The sequence below is a fragment of the Bison bison genome, unplaced genomic scaffold, assembly GCF_000754665.1.
Source record: "Bison bison bison isolate TAMUID 2011002044 unplaced genomic scaffold, Bison_UMD1.0 scf7180017864386, whole genome shotgun sequence".
Lineage (NCBI taxonomy): Eukaryota > Metazoa > Chordata > Mammalia > Artiodactyla > Bovidae > Bison > Bison bison.
The window spans coordinates 1,775,737-1,795,129 of record NW_011494958.1 but is presented as its reverse complement, the minus strand read 5'-3'; the positions used below and the strand labels follow the sequence as shown (position 1 = coordinate 1,795,129).

General features: G+C 37.2%; 1 protein-coding gene across 1 annotated transcript in view; it reads left to right on the top strand.

The window, feature by feature from the left end:
• The window catches only part of MICU3 (mitochondrial calcium uptake family, member 3), a 75,346-nt gene extending 70,292 nt beyond the window's left edge, over positions 1 to 5,054 (top strand). The window contains exons 15-16 of the mRNA XM_010858398.1: positions 282 to 350; positions 2,648 to 5,054. Coding sequence (XP_010856700.1) covers positions 282 to 350 — 69 coding nt within the window. The 3' untranslated portion in view covers positions 2,648 to 5,054. The remainder of the gene's footprint in view (positions 1 to 281; positions 351 to 2,647) is intronic.
• The last annotated feature ends 14,339 nt before the right edge of the window (positions 5,055 to 19,393 follow it).

Sequence of the window (19,393 nt, the reverse complement as noted above, 5' to 3'; positions counted from 1 at the left end):
TCGTCCAAACTGCCTTGATAAAGATACTGTGTATTTAACTGCCACCTAGTGGTTAGTTGTTAACATTCGCATTGGTGGCACAAGTCAAGTGAAAATCATTTTTTTCCTCAAATATTTTAGAGTAGCAAGATCAAATTAACACATAAATTATGTATATGCTATAAACCCCTAGCACTGTCTTCCTCTATCAGGTGTTATGCATTTTTATTTTTGCTTTATTTATTGCATATCTATGACCCCATATTTTATTTATACTTTACTTTTAATCCTCTGTTCTACAGGGTTATAAAACAGTTCAGAAGTATCCCACTTTCAAATCCTGTCTGAAGAAGGAACTTCATAGCAGATAAGTATGTTAGCACCTCTATTTGTCAAAATTTGCTCAGTAACAATAAAAGAAAGGGGTCATTTATTTTTCTATTATAACATTTAGGTAATAGCTAAAACAAATGGAATTATAATTTCTTTTTAAATCTTAGGTCACTGACTCACTTTCAGAGTCAGTCTTTTAAGGATTTCATTTTGGACTATAATTCAAGAATAGTTGTTATAACAAAGCATTAGTTTGCCACTATTAAGTTGTGATCTAAAAATGAACTGGAATACCCATCCAGCTGAAATTCTCATGGAGTGTCTTGACTGAAAAGTTTTCTGTTTAACCTGCAGTTTTGTATCTGAGCAGGTACAGTAGAATGAATCCAGATTGTATTTGTAAAATCAAGGATCATCAGCCTCTAAGGGATATCTTTTACTGTTTTTTAGAATCATGAGTCCAAACATCTGCTACAATAATAACAACTGATTTTTGTTGAGTTATTTTGGGTGCCTGGTGCTATTCTAGGTGTTCTTCTACATGCAGTATCTCATTTCATCCTTACAGACAGAAATCCCATTTAACAGCAGAGAAAAGAGAGACTTGGTGAGTCAGTTACCCAAGATAACTTGCTACTCAGCTGCAAAACAGGATTTGAACCTCATTCTATGTGATGACGAAACCATTTTAGCTATTATTTACTGCACTATCACCAGAGAATGAAATAGTTGAGAAAGATACAGGAGATTTGTTCAGTTTGTATCAACCCAAAGAAATACCTTAAACTTGCTGATGATCTCCATTTGGTTTCTCCAAATCTCTCATTTGGTTTTCCTTTTTTCTTTCAGTTTTTTTCTTTTTTCTTTAAAAAGTCAACTATAAAATTTTGGTCAGTTGTGAGTGCTGATTAGTTCTCGGAAATGAAAGTGTTGCTCGTTTACATGCTTGCAAATATCTGTTTTTTCCTATTTTTCTTAAGCTTAAAGCATTTGTATTTGTCTATAGCATCATTACCAATGAGGTCCATATGCATAGAATATCAGTATATGTTACTTAAAAGACCAAAAGCTATTTAGAAATAACTATGAGAAACATAAACAATCATAATAAACATGATTAAATACATTACTTAAATAGGACTAAGATCTTAACATGCCACTATTGATTTGTCTCCCTAAAAGAAAACAGCTGCTGCTGCTGCTAAGTCGCTTCAGTCGTGTCCGACTCTGTGTGACCCCATAGACGGCAACCCACCAGGCTCCGCCATCCCTGGGATTCTCCAGGCAAGAACACTGGAGTGGGTTGCCATTTCCTTCTCCAATGCATGAAAGTGAAAAGTGAAAGTGAAGTCGCTCAGTCATTCCCAACTCTTAGCAGCCCCATGGACTGCAGCCTACCAGGCTCCTCCGTCCATGGGATTTTCCAGGCAAGAGTACTGGAGTGGGGTGCCATTGCCTTCTCGAAAGAAAACAGCAGTATTCGATATTTCGCAAAGCTTTGAAGCCTAATGTTTTATGGAACTCAATTAGGGGATTGCTGGTCTAAAATGTTTAGTGATAAGTAGGCTTATTTACTTCGGAGAAGGCAATGGCACCCCACTCCAGTACTCTTGCCTGGAAAATGCCATGGACAGAGGAGCTTGGTAGGCTGCAGTCCATGGGGTCGCTAAGAGTCGGACACGACTGAGCGACTTCACTTTCACTTTTCACTTTCGTGTATTGGAGAAGGAAATGGCAACCCACTCCAGTATTCTTGCTTGGAGAATCCCAGGGACTGGGGAGCCTGGTGGGCTGCAGTCTATGGGGTCGCACAGAGTCGGACACAACTGAAGCGACTTAGCAGCAGCAGCACCACCAATCTTATTTACTTAGCTAAGGTGGTAACTGTCATGATTGAGCTAACAGAAGTCAGGTCTTCCTAATCTCTGGGAACTTTATATCGCCCTTACTATAAAAACTTAAACTAAACACTTTTTTAAAAAGCAGTAGGATTGTACTATTTATATGTTCCTATAGATAGTGTATCTAACCAACTTAAAATAATGTCCCATTAACATCATTGATTCTGTGTAGTAGAATATAGAACCATAGCTAAAAATGACTACATAGATTCTAGAACTTTGTAAGATTGAGGATTAGATAAGTTAGTAAAACATTCAACTTTTAAGTTAAAGGAAATAGTTTATAAGTCTGATTCTTATATTATCTGTTGGGTGTTTTTATTATGCCCCTTACTGTTTCTTGTCATTATTATAATAACTGATCAATGCCATCATGTCCGAATTTCATCCTAAATAAATGTTACTTTTATGTTATTACATATTTTTTTAATTAGATACTGCTACAGCAGAGTTTAAAGGATTATTATCTACTTGAAAATGCAAGAAGCAAACATTTCAGAGGGCGGAAGCAAACCTGAAATCAGAACTCGTAGAAATGAAGGAAAAGGTGAAATACTAATTATAATTTTTAATTATATAATTTGAACTGAATTCTTGAACATAAGACACATAAGATGCATCTTCTTACTAATTACAGACGTTGCGTGTTATGTTGAGCTTCTGTGTTGACTTACTGAACTCTGCACTTTTTCATTCCCTTCATAAATGTATAGATTCTTCCAGTGACTATATAAGAATGTACTTTAAATGTTTTTTTAATTTATTAGAAATTTGTCTCATTTTTGAATAATGTATGACTCCTGGGATCTAGATAACTTAAAAATGAACAGCAACATATTCCCTTTGGTTTTGGACTGTGAACTTATTTTCAGAAAGTGAATATTCCTTGAGATTTATCTTAGGGCCCTTAGAATCATTAATAGATCTCCATTACTTACCAGGTTTTTAATTACACTGAAATAATTTTGAAACACAAGTAGAAATTAAGCTACTGTACAATATGATGGTTTACATTGTACTTTTAACTTTTAAAAGTACTTAATTAGCATTATTGTTTGAATCATATAAAGTTTTTTTTTAAGTTTTTGTTCATTTACCAAGGTCAACAGAATATCTGGTATTCTTTTATGTGTACAGTGAACAAATTTAAAATGTAGATCTTTTTTTCTCAAAAAGTCATACATTGATGGTGGAAACAGTGGTAGTTCTTGTAGCAGTAGTCACTGTTATTGCCATTATTGTTTTAAACAGGGTGCAGCTCCGACAGCAGATGGTACATGTTAATAACACTAATAAAATTAGTATCTTATGGCACTGTAACTTATTGCATATTGTTATTATATGTCTGTAGTGTCAAAATGAATACTATAAAGACTAATATAAAATGGTTTAGAAGACTGATGTATATATTAGGTAGAAGTTAATGTTTTGTTTCTTGTGAAAGGACCACATGGAATAGTGAGCCCAACAGGCAGTAATGATGAATAATTTAAATATAATTCATTATTTTTAAATGTCTTTAAAAATAAAAGAAAAACTTTCTTTTGAAAAACAACAAAATTCAATATTCACATGGAGAAAATAACTCAATACTATTTATTGGAAATCTGTTCAATTTAAAGAGTGTAGTTTATAAAAGGATACTATACAAAAATAGAACAATGGATTTAATTTATATACTGTATGTGGAAGATAGGTTAATTTATCTTCTTTTCTAGAATGTATTAAATATAAATTGCACACACTCCAACTATTACCTTGCTTTGCACAGGAAAATAAGAAATACTGACTTTGGTTTTGTACGTTATTAAATGTGAAATTGATAGTTCTGCATCAGCCTATTTATAAAAGTATTATTATTATTTCCAAGAAAACGCTGTTAGCATTGACAGTGCATTTGGTAGACTTTTTATATTCTTTATCTGACTTATTTATTATATTGATATAGAAATATATGACTCATAAGTGTTAGGATTTCATATAGTATAATTTAATTTCACCTGCTTTGAAGGTTGTGATTGACTACATGAAAATACCTTCTCATTTAACATGCCCAGCTTTATTTTACCTTACACTGAATGTCCTCAATATTATTTACTATCTAAAATAATGGAGAAATAATGGAAAATATGCAAAGAATTTATGGAACTAATGGAAAATTATAATAATGGAAATAATGCAACTTATTTTTATCTTTGATTATAACCTAAGTTACCTTGCATACATGGAAAAATTGATATTTAGAACAGTCCTATCAATAAAGATTAAAACTGAATTAGCTCATTAAGATTATTAATGATTATTAATAATTCTGCCATTCTCCCAAGGAATACTACCTGTGCAAACTTTACTCATTATTGCTTATCACAATGATATTCATCTAAAACTGCAGCATAATATTAAACTGCAAATAAATAAAGTATTCTGATCAATTGAAATGGGAAAGAGTAGTAAACTATGGTGATTCTGCATGTTATCACTCTTGAACTTTATCATCTATAAAATGGGAGGTAAAAATATCTCACTGGACTATTGTTTACATCAATTTAAGAAATTTTAAATGCTTTGAAAATAGTACTGTACTAAGTACATGTATGCAGTTCTCAGTATCTTCTGCAAATTATTCTTTGGAAAGATGAAGCTATTCATAAAATTTTAGTATCATACTGTTTACAGGAGACTATGATAAAAGGTTAATGGTCTGCTAAAAATCGTTTCATACTAAGAATTTCATTTAACTTAAGTTGTAGTCTGTTGTTCTTATTATAAAAAATAACTGTAAAGTGACCTGTCTTACATTCTTATGTTATCATAAAATAAATATACTTGCTCTCAAATCAAGAAATGTAGTACTTTGCTTCTATGTATATTTGTGAACTAAATAACGTCTTTCTGAAAAATGTCACATATAAACCTTGAAAATCTTTGCTGGTTACCAAACCTCCATTGATCTTATGCCGTCTGCTATATCAGTACAGGCCAAGAAATTAATCTCATCAACACTTCCATAAGTAAATAAATCACAGAGCCATAAAACCTCTCAAAGTGCCTAATAGGAGTCATACATTATAGAATTATCATCGGTACTGGAAAACTTTCAGAAAGTTTACGTGTGAATGGAATATCAACTTTGCTTTGTAGGTAGGCCATTTAAATGGCTTAAAATAATTATACCAACACGGCTGCTGCTGCTGCTGCTGCTAAGTCGCTTCAGTCGTGTCCGACTCTGTGTGACCCCATAGACGGCAGCCCACCAAGCTCCGCCGTCCCTGGGATTCTCCAGGCAAGAACACTGGAGTGGGTTGCCATTTCCTTCTCCAATGCATGGAAATGAAAAGTAAAAGTAAAGTCACCCAGTCGTGTCCAACTCTTAGTGATCCCATGGACTGCAGCCTACCAGGCTCCTCCATCCATGGGATTTTCCAGGCGAGAGTACTAGAGTGGGCTGCCATTGCCTTCTCCAATACCAGCACTACAGCAGCCCTTTTGATTAGTGTTGGTATCTTGTAGGCATCATCTTACCAAGACAACTCCTAGAAATCTACCAGTTCCCAAAATAAACTGCAGTAGTCCTCCTTTATCCAGGGCTTCACGTTCTGTGATTTCAGTTACCTGTGGTCAACTTGGGTCCAAAAATATTAAATGAGAATTCCAGAAATAAATAATCCATAAGTTTTAAACTGTATGCCATTCATAGTAGCAGGATGAAATCCCACTGTGTCCTTCTTGAGTTGTGAATCAGCCCTTTGGTCAGCATCTCTTGCCTGTTAGTTATCAGATCGATTGTCATAGTATCATGGTGCTTAAGTTCAAGTGACCATTGTTTTACTTAATAATGGCCCCAAAGCACAAGATGAGTGATGCTGGCAATTTGGATATGTTAAGGAGAAGCCATGAACATGAATGTATTATTCGCTCAGTCGCGTCCAACTCTTTGCAACCCTATGAACTGTATAGCCTCCTCTGTCCATAGGATTCTCCAGGCAAGAGTACTGGAGTGGGTTGCCATTTCCTTCTCCAGAGGATCTTCCCAACCCAGGGATTAAACTCAGGTCTCCTGCACTGCAGGCAGACTCTTTACCATCTGAGCCACTAGGGAAGCCCAAGAAGCTGTACAGTGCTTCTTTTAAGTGAGGTGAAAGTTTTCAACTTAATAAGGAAAAGAATACAAATCATTTGCTGAGGTTGCTAAGATCTACCATTCTAAGAACAAATCTTCCTTTCCTGAAATTGTGAAGAAGGAAAAAGAAATTCATGTCAGTTTTACTGTCACACCTCAAGCTGCAAAAGTTACAGAGCATGGTAAGTACCCAATTAAGATGGGAAAGTCATTTAATTTGTATAAGAAGATATTTTGAGAGAGAGAGAGAGAGGCTATGTTCATGTAACTGTTAATCATAGTATATTGTTACAGTTGTTCTATTTTATTATTAGTTTCTGTACCTAATTTGTAAATTCATCCGTATCATAAGTATGTATGTATAGGAAAACTTTTTTTCTCTGAATTTACTTTTTATTGTCTGCTGTTCATGTTTTGTATATTCCTAGCTTTTATTCTCTTTGGTTATTTAATTTGTTTCTTTGAAGTTTTCTTCTCTCTTCATTGCCTCATTCCGTTATCCTGTTTGTGTTTTGGGTGTCTCATATTAAAGGTTTTTCTCAAATCTCTGGTCTTCTTTTGCTGTATGTTTGTATTTTAAAACAAATTGGAAGCTGTGTGCACGGAATGAGTTTTGGTTGATGGGTTCTGCTCACTGCTGTTTTGGCAGGGCCATTTCAGGTGAGGCACCTTGACTATCAGTATTGCTAGGTCTTTTTCTCTTTGCCTGGTCAGATTTCTCCTACTGGGTAGTCCACAGCCTAGCTACTGTTTTTTTCAGAAGGCCCTTTGAAGATGGAGCCATAGGTATATTTAATGAAGGGAGCCATAAGCTCATATATTTAATGAGCTGTTATTGAGCGTTTGAATGTTTTCACCATGTCTTTGTTTACTTTTTTGAGAAAAGCATATTTTAAAAACTTAGGACCTCAGTCTGGAAAAAAATGAAACTAAATCATGAAAGTCATGTGCTAGATGGATTTATTTACCAAATCCAGAGTTAAGTTACCTCTTCTTGAACCAGATAATAACAGTTTTAAGAAAAATTAAAGTATAATGGTGATTGTGGACTTATGGAACCACCACATATTTAAGCTTGGATGGCAGGGATGAGAAAGACATTAATTGATAAAGGAAAGCCAGTGGATATCAGTTATTGGATTTGAAAGTTAAAGATAGCAGCCATACTGTCTTACAAAATGTATTTTGGTGATGTTTACCGAAGAGACAAAGAACTGAACTGGACCACTAGTCTAATTCAGTACAGCATTTCCTATTGCATATTTTCAAGGATGGAGCAGGCAGCTTGACAGTTGAGGAGATTCATCTTCTAGCAGATTTTAAAATGTGGTAAAATGAGAGTTTAGGACAGAAGGAAAGACAACTAATAAAAATATTTCTAATCCATGGTATATAATGCTTTATTCCTTGTAAGCTCTAGGTGCTATAAGAGTTAAAAGTTCAAGCTGAAAAATCTACCCAAAAAACACGCTGAAAATCTATACTTTTTTTTATGTCGTTGCTCTTTGGTGCTAAGAGGTTCTCAAGAAGGTGAGTATCTTATGTACCATTTGTGCTGTAATATTTAATTACAGTGAGTGTACAGAAGATTAGCTGTCTCAAAGATTCTTTTGAAATCAGATTGCACATCAGAACTGCATTGTGCCCTGCTAAGTAAGCAAATTTAAGAAAGTGGAGAAGGTGATGTCAAGACTTATTGCAAAATGAACAAATAAAGGAATAGGATTTGCTTGGTGTTCAGCCTATTAAAGCATGGCCAAATGTCAGTCTTCATTTGTCAACTTAAATATGTTTTCCTAAAATTTACAAAGATTCAAGTCTATGGAAAGTGTCCTTTAGCTAGTATCTGAACTTGAGAAATAAATTAAGCAGCACAAAATGCTGAGTAGATTATACTAATAACTCAATTTCTCATAGTGATTAATTACCACATAAATATGTACATTACTAATTCATACAGATACCTGTTGTCCTTTTCTGTTATTTTTCTGATTATAATGTTAATGCTTGGGTTTTTGCTCCCTAATATTTTAAGAGACTCAGAAGTTAACTTTTCCTCCACGATAGCTAGACTCCCCTCCCCCCAAAAAGTAAAAGGAAAATTTTAAATAATCCATGAGCCAAGCCCCAATTAACTAGGTAGATTAAGGTAGCTCGTAGCCTAAATTGGACTCCCTGGAAATAACCAGGAACATAGGTGAGGATCTCAGGCCAGAGCAACAAAGTTCATAGGTGCTTGAAACTAGAATGATAGGGAACCTGCAGGCATTAAATCAAAAACTCAATCAAGAGTTGTGGGTCCAGTTGTGACTAACTGGTATTAGAGTTAGTGTTCTGTCAGAAACTATCGGAGAAGGCAATGGCACCCCACTCCAGTACTCTTGCCTGGAAAATCCCATGGACGGAGAAGCCTGGTGGGCTGCAGTCCATGGAGTCGAGAAGAGTCAGACACGACTAAGTGACTTCACTTTCAGTTTGCACTTTCATGCATTGGAGAAGGAAATGGCAACCCACTCCAGTGTTCTTGCCTGGAGAATCCCAGGGACGAGGGAGCCTGGTGGGCTGCTGTCTATGGGGTCGCACAGAGTCGGACACGACTGAAGCGACTTAGCAGCAGCAGCAGCAGAAACTATAGCATTGTGCAACAAATACTTCAAGGCTTTGATCCTTGATAGGAAGGACATTCATGCAGCGACCTCTACATTCACTCTGGCTTGCTGCCTAGAAGCACTTTCCAAATTGCAACAGAGAGAAATGAAGCCCAAACAGAAAACAGAAGATGGAAGAAATGAGATGAGAAAACAGCTCCTGGAGGTCACACAGGGCTGGGAGACACTGGAATTTAAATCATCAAGCGTGTAAAATCCTCACCAAACAACCCAAGAATGAAAGTAAGGACATGCCTTAGGAGTAAGACTACTCTAGACCATAATAAAACCTAAAATTAATACTCAATAGGAGCAAGCTGATCTGCCAGTATAGTAACTACCCACCAAAACAAAATTCAGTACTCTTTAAAGGAAAATAGCAAAAATCTGTATTTTCAAAAATATCCACAACAGGACTTCCCCGATGGTCTACTGATTAAGAATCCGCTTGCCAGTGCAGGGAACATAGATTTGATTCCTGGTCTCGAAGATCCCACATGCCACGGAGCAACTAAGCACATGCACCATAACTACTCAGCCAGCACTCTAGAGCCTGTGAGCCACAACCACTGAACCCAAGTGCATCTCCTGAAGACCACGTACCCGGAGCCAATGCTGCAACAAGAGAAACCACTGCAGTGAGAAGCCCCGTGCACCCCATTGAAGAGTAGCCTCTGGTCGCCACAACTAGAGAAAGCCTGTGTGCAGCAACAAAGACCCAGCACAGCCAGAAATAAATTAGCAAATATTAAAAAAAAAAAGACAGTACAAACACTCACAAAAACAAAAAAGTAAAAGAAAAAATATCCATAATATCTGCTGTAAAGTGAACAAGCATATATCCTAAGCAAGAAAATGTGACCCTTAACCAGGGGAAAAAGCAGTCAATGGAAACAAATGTTTGAGTTAGTAGATACGAACTTTAAAAAATTTCATATAAGTATTGGGTTTTCTGTAAGATGTTATGGAAAAACCCAAACAAAATTTTTGGCGAACCCAACGTATTTAAAAGGTTTAAAGGAAAGGATGAACATAATGAGAGAAGTGGGAATTACATACAGTAAAGTTAAAACTATGAAAAATAACCAAATGGAAACTCCAAGATTGAAATAGATAACATTTACAATAAAAATTCATCACATGGACATAATAGAAGATTTGAGACAGAGAAAGAAAGGATGAGTAAACATGAAGGCAGAGAAATACAGACTATCCAAACTGATACACAAAAAGGAGAAGTTACTGAGGCAATCAAAAGGTTCCTGCTATCACTATTAGTATTTCACATTCTTCTGAAAGTTATAGTCAATGCAATAATAAAGGAAATAGAAATATGAACAATAATACAGGAATGGCAAAGACAGTTACTATCATTTGCATATAACATGACTGACCAACAGAAAACTCAGCTTATAGAGGTGTAATGTTAATTTTTTTGGTTTCATCTTGACTGCGTCATGGAGTACCCAGATACTTGGTCGAACAGTATTCTGGGTGTTTCTGGGAGAGTGTTTTTTTTGCATGAGATTGATGTTGAAGCTGAAAGTCCGATACTTTGGCCACCTGATACGAAGAGCTGACTCATTGGAAAAGACCCTGATGCTGGGAAAGATTGAGGCCAGGAAGAGAAGGTGAGGACAGAGGATGAGATGGTTGGATGGCATCATCAACTCGATGGACGTGGGTTTGGGTGAACTCCGGGAGTTGGTGATAAACAGGAGGCCTGGCATGCTGCGGTTCATGGGGTCGCAAAGAGTCGGACACAACTGAACGACTGAACTGAACTGAACTGAACTGAACATTTAAATCAGTAGACTGAGTAAAGCAGATTGCTTCTCTAGTGTGAGTGGGCATCATCCAAGCAGTCAAGGGTCTGAATAAAACAAAAAGGCTGATTCTCCTCCAAGTAAGACAGAATTCCTCCTGCCTGCCTCCCTTGGACCTGAAACACTGGCTCTTGAGCCTGCCAGCCTTTGGACTAGAACTAAACCCTCAGCTCTCTTGGTTCTCAGGACTTCCTGAGACCTGGGAACATTACAATGCCTTTACAATACATTTGTCCCACCCAGGAACAATTATTTCAGTTATTTATTCTCAAGATTTATGGCTTTTGCTATCTAAGTCATACTTAGAAGGTCTTTTCTAGATCCTGCATACTTAGGGATCTAGATTACTAGTTTCTAGATTACTGCATACTTACAGTTGCTTTTAAGAGTTGGAATTTTTCCCATTAGATTTTCTATCTGATTACTGTTGGTATATGGGAAAGCAATTTGATTTATTCAGCCACTTAACTCCTACTAGTTCTGACATTTTTTTTTTTTCTATTGATTCTCTTGAGTTTTCTGTTGGTCAGTCATATTATATGCAAATGATAGTAACTGTCTTTGCCATTCCTATCTTACTGCTCATATTTCTATTTCCTTTATTATTGCATTGAGTATAGCTTTCAGAAGAATGTAAAATACTAATAGCAATAGCAGGAATCTTTTGATTTCCTGTTTCAATAGGATTATATCTAATGTTTCAAATTAAGCGTAATATTTTCCTGTCAATCTGAGACAAATAGTTTATCATGTTAAACTATCCTTTATTTCCTTATTTTGGATGAGTTTGAAAAAAGGAATGAGTGTTGAATCATCTCAAATGCCTTTCAGCTTCAACTGAGATAATTAAACATTTTTCCAGTTTGATCTCCACATGCAATATATCTGCTTTATAGGCTTCCTAGTATTAAACGATCATACACTATCATCATAAACTCTGATCACAGTAGACCATTCTTTCATTTCCTGGTCTTAGACAGGTTGCCTTTCCTATATCAGGTTCCTTATCTCTTAAATTAGAGCTAAAAATTGTATCTGCCCCATGTTATAAGGATGAGATGAGATAATTCATAGAAAGTAAATTTATATAAAATGCTTAGCCCTGCAGTCACCATCTTGAAATTAATAATGTTACCTTTGGATTTTTGTTTTGTGAATGAAGTCAGTGAGACGTTGGAGCTTGTGCAGGGGCTTAGAGCCTCTGCTCACACCCAGTCCTCCTTCCCACTCCCCAGGATGGGTTCTTGGCCACCCTCTCCTTTGCCCAGCTTCACCCTCCCCACCCTGAGCAGCAACTGCCTCCAGAATCCAGTGCCTTGGCAGGGGTCTGTGTGTAGGTATGGGTAGGAATGGGGAAAGGCACCCACACCAGTCAGAGCCTTGGGGCAGAGTATGGTGGAGACCATCATGCCCTGGACTAGTGGTGCCATGGTGCCTCAGCGGGCAGCCAGCCAAAGGGCATGGCTTGATTAGATGAACTGGGAACTTTTTAATTTTGACATCTCAATACTCTGAGGGTGGCTTATCCACTATGGGTTGGGGTACCACGCCTATAGGAAGAAGAAATAACTGTCTGAACTTCTCCAAGGTGCTCCCCGAGCTAAAGCCTGGTGCATCTTTCCAGAAGCCAGCATGAGCAGGTGCGCGTGTACCCTGAGTCACAGGATGGGGGCCCAGGACACCTGTGAGGTGCGCACTCACCTTGGAAGCATCCCCGTACTGGAAGGAGTATGCCCTTGGCTTGCTTGATGCTGGATGAAGCTTCTCTTCCTCCTCCCAGCCTTCCTGAGTCTGACTCGCGATGCCTCAGAAGCATTCTCAGAAGCTGTACCATTAAATATGAGTTGTATTATTTCAGTGATTTCACATAGAAGGTAAATGCTCTGATATTTGCACCTTAAACAGGCACTGCATAATATAAAGGTGAATGGTAAGAGTCATGCAAATAACTTAAAATTTAAAATTTTTATTTACTTAAGATGACATTAAATAGCCAATTAAAAACATCATGACATTCTGAGAGACTATGGAAGGAAGAAAAAGCTTTATATTTTAATACCTTAGCCCTTTTTTCTGCTTTGTTGAACAAAGAGCCCTGCATTTTCATTTTGCACGAGGCTCCAAAAATTATGTAGCCAGTCCTTCCCTGAAATGTGGACACTGGGGCCACTGTACAGGGGTGTCTGTAGGTTTGGTGAGATCCAGGATGGTAAAAAAACAAAAGAATAATATTTTATGCTACTTGGGAGTGGACTTTGAGTTTCTCAAAACACTAATGGAGAAAATGGTTTCTGTGTTAGAAAAAAAAAACAAGAGAAAAGAAGGCTCAGGTGGTAAGTGTGCTGCTCATGACACCCAAGGTGTATGGCAACAGCACAGCATTAAGGCCTTAGGAGAACTTGATGTCCAGAGAGCAGTTTTGATGGACGGTCTGAACTGACCACTTGAGTATTGACTATGTGACTTAGGGACCCTACTTAACAAAAAAATGCCAACTGGGTTCACTTTTTAGAAAATGTATGAAGTTAAGTTTATAACTAAAGCAGAATGTAAATTTATAAAGAATAAATCATAGCAATATGTTATAACGTTTAAATTTCACAAGGCAGAAGGGATTTCGGTAAAAAGGGGTTTAAAAGACCCACAGAACATACCTTCAATTGTGGGTTTGAGCTGTGGGCTCTGGGCAAACAACTGTAACAGATACCCTAGTGAGTGAGTGTTAGTTGCTCAGTTGTGTCTGACGCTTTACAACCCCATGGAGTGTAGCCCGCCACATTCCTCTGTCCATGGAATTCTCCAAGCAAGAATTCTGGAATGGGTTGCCATTTCTTCCTCCAGGGTATCTTCCCGACCCAGGGATTGAACCTGAGTTTCCTGCCTTGCAGGCAGATTCTTTACCATCTGAGCCACCAGGAAAGCCCCAGTAGATAACCTAACCTTCGAACAAACTAAGGAAGGAAATGTATGACAGCTGAAAAGAAAAGAAAGAAAAAAAGCAAGAACTAGCAAATAACAAAGTCAACTTTGTAATGTACCCAATACTGGAAAGAATACTGGTCACCTCAGTAATAAATAGACAAATCATCTCCAAACAGAAGAAAAGAATAAGGAACAATTCTTTAAAAGCCATTGCAATGGTTCTCACATCCAGTGCTTCAGTAATCACTGTTGTCAGTGTCTTGCTAGAGAGGCATTTTTCATTCAAGGTGAATAGGTGGTTGATTAGCCCTTTTCAAAAAGCAATTGTCTGAGGTTGTCTGTACTTGATATCCTGGTGCCATTTTCTCATTAAGATGATTCATGAAATTTTTCAATTAGGTTCCTGTGGTATTTTTAAAAGTCAATTTGGTTTCAACCTTTCAACTAAATGTATGAGTCAGTGTATCATTCAGACAGGTGTGGACCTGCATAATTATAAAGTTAAATGATGCTTGAATAAAATTGAGAAAATGAGAAAAGACTTAAGGCAGAATTCAAGATGACATATATGCTATGCTAAGTCACTTCAGTCACGTCCGACTCTGTGCGACCCCATAGACAGCAGCCCACCAGGCTCCCCTGTCCCTGGGATTCTCCAGGCAAGAACACTGGAGTGGGTTGCCATTTCCTTCTCCAATGCATGAAAGTGAAAAGTGAAAGTGAAGTCGCTCAGCCAAGTCCGACTCTTAGCGACCCCATGGATTGCAGCCTAACAGGCTCCTCCATCCATGGGATTTTCCAATCAAGAGTACTGGAGTGGGGTGCCATTGTCAAAAAGGACATACTGGAAAATATCCATGAACAGGTGAGATACAGTTAGCCCATCCATTCAGAATGGTGTGGTCTTGAGTCAGCTTCAGTGGTTCAGATCCTGACTGTCACGTTCTACCTTTGTAGTTAAGCAACGCTCTTACTGCCTTTTACATATCTAAACTTTTTTGTATGTAAGATGAGGTGACAATGGCAGCTGAGTCTTAGGATAGTTGTGAAAATTAAATGAGAAATTGCCTGTAGAGAGCTGACTTTAGCAAACAGACAATGTTAGTTATTATTATTCCTAAATGATATCTCTATTCATTTAAAATGTGCTTATTTGTAATCAGGTTCATCAACTTAGCCATGAGGATTAACACAAAGGTAAAAATTCATGAGCTACTGAAAAATATAAAGTGGTATTCATTGTTAAAGTGGACTAAAAATAGCAAGAAGAAAGTATCTTTTAAAAATTTTCTTTTGATAAATATAGCCAAGCACTTTAAACCGATCCTGTACGTACTTCCTGTTGTAGTTGTTGACACTATCTCCGTCTACTGAATCCTGTTGGTTTCCAGGCACCTTCTTAACTTTATTGAATATTTTATATTGCGCGTGTGAAATATATAGTCCATGTACCTAGGACTGTTTCTGTCTACTAGTTTTTCTTGCTTCTAAAAACAGAAAAGCAGAATGCCTACGGCTAAAAAGAAAATTCCATCTCTTCAGTTCCTTCTGCTGATATTTCAGGACTCCAAATTATATATTCACATAATTTGGTTTTTCTGACTCTTTTTAAAAAACAACAACATGAAGTCAAAAACTAAAATGCATTGCTTTTTATAGTAGAAAATAGCTTCAATTGCTCAAAGCTAATTTAGAATAAAATCCACTCAACCTGAAAAACATAAAATATGTATATATTTAAAATTTGCCTGCAGATCCCTTGTCACTCATAGTCCCACACAAACATCTTTTATATCTTTTTAATGTAATATTCAAGAAATGGGAATGAAGCTTTATTCTTGTTGAAAAGCATTGCTCAATCCTGCCCTTAGCATAGTACCTGGGATCTGGTGAATTATCAGTACACACTTGTTGAAAGAATAAGTGGGTAAACCTATGGAATATGTGAATAAATAAAGTAAGGCATATCCAGCCTGAAGAACACAGTCTTTGCCTGACTTTTACTTTTACTCCTTAACACATTTCCTAAGCTGTGCCTCTTCTTTCCAATATTAAAACTTATAAATACAATTACTCACATACTTGAGAGTTTCCTAGTAAAACACATAACTAAATTGCTTCTGCCACAATGAAATGAATTTGCCTTCTGTGACAGTAAATGCTGACAGTAGCTAACATATATTCATCATATATCTTATGCATATAAAATACTTAAGAACAGTATACACATATACACATGCTCTGTGTATATAACATCTCCCTATAGGCTGGGCACGAGGCTGAGAATTTCTTACATAATCTCATTAATATCCTCAACAACCCTGTGAGGTACTAGATACTAATATATTTCCCAGCTTATATCTGAGGCTTAAAGAATTTAAGTAATTCCCTTAAAGTCAAATAGCCATTAAGTATCAAATCAAGAGTCAGACCCCAGTTTGCCTAATTCCTGAGTCAGTCTCTTAACTGCTGTGATAAATTACTTGCTGTGACACTTGATTACTGGGAAGCAGAGAGAGACTTCCTATAGGAAGAGGACACCTAGAAGAGGTGTCAGTGGCAGCTATGGTTGGGTGAGAAACAGGCTTCTGAGCAGACTGCTGAGAAGGGATCAATGAGGCATGGGGGAAAGGAACTGCAAGACAGAAAACTGGCCTGTATCTAGAGTCAGATAATTGATCATGCAAACCAGGATATGTTTGAAAATGAAAGGGAACTCATTCATAATGACACCAGGATCACACCACAAGTGGGGACTGTCCTGGGAAAACTAAGACATATAGTCACCTTTCCCATGTCCCTCTCTTGCTTTTTCTCTTTTATTCCTTCTTTCTTTTTTCCCCTCTTCCCTCTTCTTTTCTCTCCTCATTTGTTCTCCCCATGGCTCTCACCAGCTTTTTCTGTATACCTTTAGTGGCAATAATTTGCCATGATTATCACGAATTGCAATGCTCACTAAGTGTCCCATATTTGAACTTATTTAGACAAATGCTGCAAAACAGCATTTCCTTTGCTGCTCTGTTAGTTACTGCTGTGTAACAAATTACCCCAAAATGCAGTGGTCTAGGAAAATGTGTATTATCTCACACAATTACTGAGAGGAATTCAAGGGTAGCTTAGCTGGGTGATTCTGGCTCAGGGTCCCTCATGATGAGCAATCAAGCTGACAGCTAAGACTACAGTCATCTGAAAGTATGGCTGGAACTGGAGGATCGACTTCCGAGCAAGCTCACCCACATGGCTCTTGGTTGGAGCACTCTGTTCCTTGCCACTTAGGCCAACCCACAGAGCTGCTCACGACATGACAGATCACTTCTTCCAGAATGAATGATCCAAGAGAGAGGGGAGAGGCACAGTGTGTCTTAGGACCTAGTTTCTGAAGTTTCCCTCTCTCACTTCTACTGCATGCTATGGTAGAGACACTGAGGACTTGACCAGAGCTTGAATATCCACTTCCAGGAAGATTCACTCACATGACTGTTGATGGGAAGCTTGTGTCCCTTGCTATGGCCCTTCCAGAGGTCTGCTTCTGACATAGCAGCTAACTTCTCCCAGAGAAAGTGATCTGGAAGAGAGAAGAGGAAGTCACAGTGTCTTTTTTAACCTAGATTTTTAAGCCATCCACCATCAATTCTGCTTTATTCTGTTCATTAAAAGTAGGTCACTCAGTCTGGTCCACACTCAAAAGGAAGAGAATTAACCTCCACTTCTTGAAAGGAGGAGTATCAAAGAATTTGTAGACATACTTAAAAATCAGTACAACTGCATATTTTTTTTCAAACTCTGACTCCTTGATTTATTCAAAATATTTGATTTTATTCAAAGAAAACAATAAGGTACAAGAGAATGCTATACAAGCTAAGCTATTTACATTATGTTTTACCAGAAAAATTAGAAAACACACCTAACTATACAGCAATGGAAGAATGGTTTGATGAATTACAGTACTTCTATGGAAGAGAATACTGTGCAACTATTTAAAATCACTCAGAAGCCTGTATATTAACATGAAAAACATTTATGATGAAATATTTATAAGAAAGAACAGTAAATTGTACATTGAAAAAATATGCATAAAAAATAGATCAGATGGGAACATACCAAAATAACAACAATGGTGAAATCATGGGAGGTTTGTCTTTCTGTTTCCACATTTTCTGTAGTGTAGCTGTTTCCAAGACTTCTGTTTTGTATTGTTCTGTAATGTGTAATTTTGTTATGATTATTTTTTATTTTAAAAGATAATTCAATATAATACTGACTTTCTAAATAAGGATTCAATAGGCATTTTTGTATTTTTTTTTTCCTATGTAGCAAAAAACAGACTGTGCTCAGATTTTAGGTAGACTTCTAAGGGGTTAAGTCTCTGGTGGCTTAGACGGTAAAAAAAAAAAAATCTGCCTGCAATGCAGGAGACCTGGGTTCAATCCCTGGGTCAGGAATATCCCCTGGAGAGAGGAATCGCAACCCACTCCAGTATTCTTGCCTGGAGAATTCCATGTACAGAGGAGCCTGGCAGTCCACGGGGTTGCAAAAGATTCAGAGCAATTATGTTAGTGATGAAAGAGTAGGAAAGTGGTGACACACTAAAGAAAAAGTGGTAATTAGTTGAGAATTTAATTAACGGAGACACAGTATGGTTGAACACTCTAGGGAATTAGATACTCACCCTGATTTGTCTTAAAGAGGCAGAGGAGAGACTAGCTGTAGCTCATGGAAGCTGTGATCTTTAGTGATCGGGCTCCAGGAAGTGAAACAAACAACCCCATACTATTCTCTGACTCTCTAGATCACCTGCCCACCTCCCACTGATGGAACCAACCAGACTCCAGAGTGGAAGGACTTATCTGATAAAAGGTGATCCTATACATAACACAAAGAAGGGAAGAAATTGGATCTGAAAGAGTAAGTGGAAATGCCTAGCATATGGGGATTATTTAAATTAGCTGGGAGATGCTCTGATGAGAAGATTCTAAAGATTTTACAATTATACCTCTGTACTAAAAATGTATATCAACAATGTTTGAAGACTATATATTTTGGCAATCAAACTGTTCACATAAACATGTGCAGATATCACACTGGTTATGGACATTTTCACCCTTAGACACACACACACTGCCTGCATTTTAGATCACTGCAATTCATACTGATTCTTGCATCTGTTCATGCATGTCTTATACCAAGTTTTATATTAGTTTAGACAATATGTACACAAGCCAGAACATTTTCAATAAAATGCACACCAGTGACTCCCCCTGGTAAAGTTATTTCTTTTGAAATAAGACATGTAGAAGTGGACATATCCTTTAGCTGAACCATGAATCTCACCAAGGTAAGCTCCTTGTTGGGTTGAGTTTCATTTGATTTGGTTTGCTTTGCTTTGCTGCTCACCATGTAATCTCCACCCATCATAATACCTCAACAGGAAGCCATCAAAATTTGTTGAATGGATTTATTAAGACTTTATCTTTTAAAGCCCCTACTGACAGTAAAGCAGCCTCAATAGAACCATGATTTTTATAGTTTATAAACATGTTGGAAACTTCAGCTTTTTTGTAATGATTATAGTTACAACTGATCTTTTTATAAACAAAGTTAAATACTACTCTTAGTTAAACTAGATATTTTATTCCAGTGTTGCAGGCAGCATAAGTCACTGCA